Genomic DNA, 8949 nt, shown 5'->3' with positions numbered 1-8949 from the left:
ATCGATTGAAGACACAAAACATATACCGGGATAGTTATCAAGTTTATATGTACACAAACTTTGAATGCCAGACAATTGTAGTACTTATTAAAGCTAGCCATCACTATTATCATTAGATGACTTTAAAGAGCAATGCAAAAACAAACACATTTAAAAAGATCGAATTGAAAGAATTCACAGATAAAAGTAGTGAGATAGACAGGTCTGTCTCACCTGCATCCAGTCTGTGTTTATGCCACGTGTTTCTTGAATGCAGCCGTCCACCTGGTGCCCCACCCCTATGTGGGAGGAGCGTGTGATGCTCCGCCTCTCCCTTCCTTGAGAGGGAGAAGCCCGTCCCTTTCCCACGCCCAGCTGATGAAGTAGCTCCTCTAGATCTAAATAAAGAAATGTCATTAGGAGTCGGGCACAGTGCACCAATTCAAGTCCACTGAGTCAGCCAAGTCCATGTGTTCTAGTCCCTTCTGTGTCGGATTCTGTTCGGAAGTTCCCTGTATTCCTCAATGGGTGGTAGTGGTGGGGCGTATCAGGTGAAAGCCGGTATTACAATCAATGTAAACAGGATGTAAAATGGCGTTCAGGCACAGACGGGATTAAAACACATATCTATTGAAAAATTCAGACAAATTCAATGCACACAGGTTCCTAATGTCGAGTTAACACCCGTGGCTACAGGGGCTACATGTACGGAGAAGTAAGGGCTTTTCGCGCGGATGTCCAGTGACTATTAGGGGGGTAGAGACCAAGACTATCATAGATACAAAAGCAAAAGTCAGACTCTATAAAAAATATCTATGATACAAGGCTACCCGGTCTCTTAAAATTTGCAATGAAAGACATGAAATGACACAGAAACATAGTTAACATTTTAAGAAATTCAAAACCAACCGAAAGAATAACCAACAAAGCCATTCCTCCTGAATTTACCAAAAATCTGCAGGCTGCTGGTGCGATTCAGGGATTGGAAGATGTAGTCTGTAAAAAAGGCCGGGGAGGGGAGGTTCCTCTTGCTGAAGCAGTGTCCTTGCAGGGTGTGGGAGATGATGGCTGCAGCCAGTCTGGACACAGAGGAGGCATCAGCACCCTGGCTGCCTTCCACCGGAACCTCTTCCATGAGATGAGTGGCATCGATACACTGTGGTGGGATCATAGGATGGGATCACGCTTTAGAATTCATTTTAAGATTTTGAGGTTTGTTTTTAAAGTTAAAAACGGGATGCCCCCCCCCCCTCTTGCAGATCTTATACATGATTACCCCACCCAGAGCCCCACCCAGGTCAGCAGATCAGTTGCTGCTGGATGTGCCTATGACCAGGCTAAAAAACAGAGGCAACAGAGCCTTTTCTGCATCCGCCCCCAAGTCTATGGAACAGGCATTACTGGCTTTTGAGCACAGCTGAGCTGAGATATAGGTAGCAACAGCATCCCTTGCTCATTGCCACTGTTGTGTGTTGCTTCTTGTTTTAATTGCATTCCCTTCTGTTTTCTACCTTGTACAACTATTGTGTTTTTATGTTTTATTCTGTTGCCCTGTATAGCACTTTGGTTGGCTTCTGTCTTTGTACATTTTATTTATAAAAATAAACTTTGAGTTGAGTTGAGTGTCACTCTTTGAAAACTAGTATTTTCACATTCTATGTGTCGCATTGGTGGCACTCAGTGATGGAAGAAGTACTCAAATTCTTAAGTAAAGTATCAATACCCTATTAGAAATAGTCTGTTACAAGTACAAGTTCGGTATTCAAAATTTACATGAGTAAAAGTACAAAAGTATTGGCATCAAAATGTACTTTAAGTAAAAGTAAAAGTAGTAATAATAAATGCAGAAGGTCCCATTTCACAAGTTTTCAAATGTTTAAAGTGCTTAAAAAATCCTTTGAAAATAGCAGATCTACAACCTCACAACATGCCGCAAAGCGATGCGTTGTGAGCTTGTAGATCGGCTATTTTCAAATTGCCACGGTATATATACAGTAATAGGTCTGAAGTGGTTTTGTAATAATAATCAAAATCTACAAAGTGACTAGTAGTAACTAAATTTTTCAAATAATTATAGTGGAGTAAAAGTACAATATTTGCCTCTGAGATGTAGCGGAGCAGAAGAAGTATTGAAAATTGGTAATAGTCAAGTAAAGTAAAAGTACCTACAAATTGTACTTAAGTAATGAAATTAGTTACTTTCCACCGCTGAATCAAAGACACAGTGAATGAGAGTGTCAGCAATGCCCCAAATGTATAATTGTAAAAACGCAAGATGTAAAAAAACTGTCTTTGTTCTGAGACAATAAATTAGAAAGATAAATAAATCCTTTACTTGTGAGGGAGGTGAGGCGGGGGAGTCTTGGTCGGCAGGTTCATAGTGCTGGTTGATGAGCTGCAGAATACTCTCTGTTTCGTTGGGAGAGAGGAAGTGGCTGTCCTCGTCGGGGTGCAGGCTGGTCAGGGCCAAAAGGCAGAACTGGTAGTTGGGAGAGGAGGAAGAGGAGGCAGAGTCTGGGGCACACGCGTCCTGCATGTTGATGATGTAGTACAGCAGAACTGTGGAGATTCTCTGGTAGTCCTCCTCCGTGATGTAAGCCTTGGTGTCGTCCTCTAGCGCGGAGAGGACCGTGTCTGGTGACAAGCACTGTCACAGAGTCAGACACAGGAAACAAGGAGAGATCATTTGCAGACACTTAAAACAAAAATGAAAAGAAGCAAAATGTGTACGTTTGACTTTTGATGAAAACATTTAGTTGTTACAATGAGCAGTCATCAGTGTGGAGTGATTCATTCATTGCATTCATTTACATATCAACGGAAGTGGTGGGCATTGGGTCAGATGGCTATGTACAAATATTCACTTCCTCCCATAGCTTGATAAAAAAAGGCTTATCCCCATCCTAGGGTGAAATAGCCAAGAGCTTCTCTTATAAGAATTGCCTTTGTGCTGTTGTATTGTGGTGAGTTGAATACAAGCCCAACTAGGCCCACACACAAAAACACAGAGGGTTTAATGAGTGGGTGAAGGGCTACCCGTTTCAGTACAGTGCACTATTCAGTGAACACAATACTAAACTAAATACGAAGTTAATCTATAATTTCTGAAGTTTCAGTTGAAAGTGAGAGCTCCTTCTCTTCACAGACACACACCACAATCCCACCATCAACCCACCTGCACAAGCATGTAACCACTTCCGTCTGTAGCGTTTAGTTCATGTCAAACCGAGGGATCCCTAAAGCCACTCAGCATGAATGACCCACAGAGGTCAAGGTCTTAAGCCTCCACACACACACACACACATTCCAGCCATAACAAGCAAGGTTGTTGGAATAACCAGGCAGGGATAGGATACACATGTGGGGTCTACTTGATAAGATGATAAAATGACGTAATAAGAATTGTATTAAAATAATTGAATTAATTTGTATTTAAAAGAAATTTAGGGAAGCTTACCATTATTATTATGAATTGATTTCGCATGTGAGCCTGGCATAATATTAATCTCATTCAAGGGCTACTATGATCAGTATATATTAAATCAAAGAGCGTTCTATCCCTTACCTTATCACACAGCTCTTGCGTGGTGCCAGTTCGTTCTGGGCAGCGCACCATTTTGAGAATCGTGGTGAGCAGGGCTGCGGTCTGGTTCTTGTACAGCCGAGGCTGGACGTCTGGGAAGCCTAAGGCCCTGAGAGCCTGCTGCAGGTAGCCCACTTCCTGACCCTTGACCTCCGGGGCCCTCCCCAGCAGACCAAGGTGTAGTAGCAGCAGCAATGGTAAAGCATTGCTCCCGAACCACATGTTCCTTACCTGGGGACCCCCTCCTCAACTCCCTGACACTCCTGGCAGCTGGCTGAGGGCTTGACAGATCGGTAAGCAACGCCGATGTAGTGTGGGAGAGAACGAGAGGACGAGTGAAAACAGTGAAGCTAAAAAAGGAGCAAGAGAGAGCAAAATTCCAAGCCAGTCGCCGAGGATGAATACAGGATGTGTTCCGGCAGAGGGAGGCGTTAATTATAGGCCTGCCTAATCGGGTGGAGGATGGCAGGAGGGCTCGGTGGGTATCCTTCGGCTGAACTAGCCCCCATAGTGTTGCGATGGTCAGCCAAAGCACTGGGCCCCTCGGGTCCACAACAAAAAGATTAGTGCAGGCAAGTGAGAGAGCACAGGGGCAGGGAGAGGGGGACAGAGTTGAGCCGTGAAGGGGGAACGTCTCGTTCTATGATGAATAATTGTTTTGTGTATGCGAGAAATGACAGAATGCCTACGGTGACATAATACAAGCTGGACTGCAAAAGAACAAAGCATGTCACAAAATGACTGCATTTGGATTCAATTAAAACAAATATTCAGCTGAATTAGAGTTCACCCAATGGCTATTAATAGTCAGGCCAGGGGGTTTATGAGGAGGTAAACAAAAAAGTGTGAAGTATTGCAATTCCCCAAAAGTAAAAATAACAAAAACAAACTAGTGAGTCAGTTTCCTGACTAAACCATGACAAACAATGTTGTGATGTGATGTGAGTAAGAGCATGTAGCACCAGAATATCTCAAGTAAGTATATTGTATAATCTCTGACTCATCATCACAGATCAAATATACAAGTGCCCTCATGGCAACACTAGATGCGAGTTGTTTGCATAAAACTTTCTAAAATCCTCCCACGGTGCGACCTTGCATGTCAGAGTGGCACAGCGAGTAAGAAAACAACAAAACTGTGCACTTTAGGAAACAATTCTAGCAGTTACCAGACCCCTGAGGCAGACTAGAGGGAAAAGCATGGCAGATGAAACAAGGCTTACCTACCGGCTGATCCCTTCCGCACCTCTCAGTTGGCGTATTGTTTGTAAACTGTGCTTGTTTTCCCTCGTCTGCTGGAACGAGACTCACAGGGCTTGTTTAGGGAGAATTGTGCTATTGGTTAAAACCCTCTTATGACAAGTTAAGAGTTGTGCAAGCCGCAGAGGATTATACCTGCAACAGCCAGGGCTGAAGTTGCCATGGGGAAAAGAAAGCCTCCTCATATGGTGGCTGGTGGTGGGGGTGGCTAGGAGTATGGAGGAGGTGATGTAGTTCAATGACTGACTGACATGAGGGGGGGGAGAGAGAGAGAGAGAGAGAGAGAGAGAGAGAGAGAGAGAGAGAGAGAGAGTGAGAGAGAGAGAGCAGTCCTCTGAGCTTGTTCATATTTATCCTCTCATATTTTATAGTGCCATCATCATTATTCATACATACATTTACTGTGCTTGTAATAACTGGTACTTACATTTGAAGAGTTTCCTTCTAAAACTAAATTCCTGACTATAAAAGCCCCACTAGAGGTAAGTGCATGTACTGTAGCATTCTGAATATGTCCAGAATCTCAAATGTAAGGTTTGACTGTACTGTATAATCTCAGACTCATTAAGGCTGAAACAAGTGCAGTCATGACTCATGCCAACGTTAGAGACTGTCCTTCTTACAAACAAAAGGAGTGCTTGAACTTGAACTGACCGACATTGCCATCTGCTTTAAAGGAGAATTTCGTATAACTTTTCCTGTCTCTGAGGCATCGTGTAACCAATCCCACTCTCAGCTGTCACCTTTCATCCAGAAAACAGGCCTGCATGTGTTTTGAGCTCAAAAGGAACGCATGCAAGGTCACTGATTATCTCTTGACGAACCAAATAACAGCTCAAAGTGTTGTTTGAGACATTTGGACGCTGTTTGTCTAAGATAAACTGTCACACCATCACCTTGCCATCTTCTCTCTCAACCTATGAGCGGGCTCTACATGGCCAGCTGTCGTCGTCAGAGCTGATGTGGGATAACAATTTCTTTGTGTATAACTATTGTAATCATTGACTGTTTAGTCAGAGAGATATTTTTCTGTATGGTGCCTCGTGTATTGATTCTCCCTCTTAATACAATGTCAACTTTTTAACTTGAGAACCAGCCTGTGTCTGTTTGATTCCGTCTCATCTTTTTTACTCTGGGATTTCATCTGTTTAACCAAGAAGAGTTTTTATCAACATAGAGCAGGATTTTACTTCCCTAATCAGCTCTATCAATGGAGATAAGAGTTTTATGCCCGACACCAACGTTATACTTTAATGTTGTGTTAGCACAGTCTCTGCATAACATCTCCCACCAACATTTCGCTGCTTGCACCTACTGCATGAGTATGAGTCAGCAACAAATACATCCCTCTTGTTTTCTGTTAGGTGGCATTGTAGTGAGGAGAAGAACCATAGAGTGAGATTGACTAATTATTACTGTCTGCCCATCTCTCTTGTGGTGTTCAGCAACGGTTAGTCCTAATATAGGCCGCTTACCTTTTTCAATTTATACTGTATATTTATATGCAACCTCATATCATTAATCAAGCCGTGGATGCGTGCTCCCAAACTATGTGCAGACTTGGGACCGACAGTCCCCATATCTGTGGCAAAAATGCTAATAAGCAACATAGATTTGGGAAAAGTTTTAAAGGATCTACACCATGAATTTAATAAATAATACTTCTCTCTGGCTTATAAAGCACTTTCACCTGCAATACCACATTGTTCTGTTTGGCACGGGGCATTATTGAGCCAGTTTGTATGCATGTTATCTCCTGGTTCTGTGTTGAAAAAGTAAAAAAATAAATAAAATCACACCCTGTGTGAAGTGGGCGGTGTCTTGCTAGCTAATCACAATACTGAATGGAGTCAACCAATCATGTACAAAATATAAATACATTTATTGAAACACTCTTTATGATGGAAGAAACCATAACTTAAAAAAAACAAATTATGTTTTTTTTAAAGTTATGGTTTCTTATATAGGGCTATGCACATGTGTCATGTGACACTGGCCAATCACAGTCCTGAATAGACTGTGATTGGCCAATCACAGTGCAGGGTTACACAGTACATTTTTTGGCCAATCACAGCGCAGGATTTGTTGAACAAATATGTACAAATATCCAAACCTCACTTATAGGGGCGGTTTCACCGCCCCAAAAAAAATAAAAAAAATAATAATATATATATATATATATATATATATATATATATATATATATATATATATATATATATATATTTTTTTTTTTTTTTTTTAATATTTTTTTTGGGTTGGAACTGAAAAACGGGAGGGATTGTACCCTGACGTGACGTGACGTCACGTCAGGGTGCAAATCAGTTTGGCCTGTTTTGAGACCAATTTACAGAAAACCCCAGATTTGCTGTGAAAGCCTGAGTGTTCAAACTGGGGTATTTTTGGGGATAGAAGAGAGGTAGGGGAGACCAAAAACACAAAAAAAATAAGAAAAGGGTCAAATTCATGGTGTAGTCCCTTTAAATCTGGATACTGTAAACTAAAGAGCCAGCTGTATCTGCTGGCAATGTGTGTCTACATAGCCTCAAGAGCCCAGTACAGGTCCAGCACACTACTAAGGTGAGCACAATTAGGCAATTGGAAACACCTGCCAATCAATTAAACCTGGCACTGCTAAGTCACTTCCACCATTTCAACCCACAGCAGAGATCTACAGTCTTTAACTCAGTGAGAGTTCTAAAAAATGCTAATAAGCAGCTTAAATTTGTCAAAAGTGAAAACAAATTCCTCACTCACTGCATATGCCAGTGGTCAATATCCATGTTTGGACAAAGATGTTTGTGTTTGGGGGCGACGCGCAGGACGGGATCTTCTACAACATCACAGTGTTTGACACAGAGACCAACCACTGGTTGTACACACCTTCTGCACAGCTTCTTCCAAAAGGACGCAGGGGTCATTCAGCCTTTGCCTACAATGGGGAGCTGTACATATTTGGTGGCCATTACTTTGACGATGGAAACCCCTGATCCACAGCCTCACCATCAGACCTTCTCCTCACATCTGATTAAAGGTTAGGCACTCTTCTTGATGGTGGCAGAGTGACAAGATGAAGCAGGTGCTGGAATGCCTCTAACTAGCTCTTTGTAGTCTGGCACCTATAGGGCATAGCAGTGGCAGCCATTTTGTGGTGCAATTATTGATATGAATTATTTGAAGCCATCCAGGCTCCTGGTGAATCATGACCATTTTATTCTCTTATATTATATATTTTTGACACAGAATCGTACCAAATCTCATAGCAATTTCACTGAGCTCCTATAACCCTTTCATTTTATTTCTATGTAGAGCGCCTTGTAACATTGTTAAAGGTTTTACATATAGAGATTATTATTATAAAGATTAGTATAGTGAGGGATTGAGCTGGGTAACACTGCGTCCCATGTCTGTAATGAATTATAAACATACTTATAATGCATTATAATCAGCTTATACGGTAAGTAGCCTTGTGAACCAACAGCTCTCAAGCCATGTGGCCCATACTGTAGGTCAGGGGCCTTTCTCCTGTTTCTGTAGCGCGAGGCAGCAGTTTGATAAAGTACTGTACACCCCCCTGCCCCTGGACATGATGCTAGTGTGTCACAGGGACTTACCCCATATCCCAGTGGTTCCCAATTTATTTTGGAGGTCCCCAGATGATTAGCATAATGTGCAACATTGTTTTCTCACTCAACAGTAAACAAACCAACATACGGTGCGGGTGTAAGTGTATACAGGGTATCTGCCCATTTCTAAAGCTACAATTTAAGGACTTTTTAATACCAAATTGGCCAAATTGTCAAATATTATGTAAAAAAGAGGCAAACATTGTGAAAATAGCCAATTTACAAGCCATGTGAGCTTGTAGTTCGGCTATTTTTACAATATTTATCTGTGGAACCGAGTCAAACTGAATGTAATGCGTACTATTCCAAGTGCTTGTCAGGGTGGTGGGTCCCCAGTTCAAATATGATTCTTTTGAGGGGTCGCGGCCTGAAAAGTTTGGGAACCGTTGCCCTATCCAACCCTTGATGCTGACTGCCAAGCAGAGCGGGCACTGGGTACCATTGTCATAGTCTTTGGTATGACTCGGCTCGGCTGGTAATTGAACCCCAGCTCCCAGTCTA

The 8949-nt window shown here is 42.2% G+C and overlaps 1 protein-coding gene across 1 annotated transcript in view; it reads right to left on the bottom strand.

Annotated features, from left to right (window-relative positions):
- LOC308076919 (zinc transporter ZIP12-like) overlaps window positions 1–3784 on the bottom strand; it is a gene marked incomplete at both ends in the record, with an annotated part of 11647 nt that extends 7863 nt beyond the window's left edge. Inside the window, 4 exons of the mRNA XM_080417439.1 lie at window positions 214–377; window positions 928–1135; window positions 2315–2626; window positions 3545–3784. Coding sequence (XP_080273565.1) covers window positions 214–377; window positions 928–1135; window positions 2315–2626; window positions 3545–3784 — 924 coding nt within the window. The remainder of the gene's footprint in view (window positions 1–213; window positions 378–927; window positions 1136–2314; window positions 2627–3544) is intronic.
- Between the last annotated feature and the right edge of the window lie 5165 nt (window positions 3785–8949).

The sequence above is a fragment of the Gymnoscopelus braueri genome (assembly GCF_963280865.1).
Source record: "Gymnoscopelus braueri genome assembly, chromosome: 21".
Lineage (NCBI taxonomy): Eukaryota > Metazoa > Chordata > Actinopteri > Myctophiformes > Myctophidae > Gymnoscopelus > Gymnoscopelus braueri.
The sequence above is the reverse complement of the archived record's forward strand: the minus strand, read 5'-3'. Positions and strand labels throughout refer to the sequence as shown.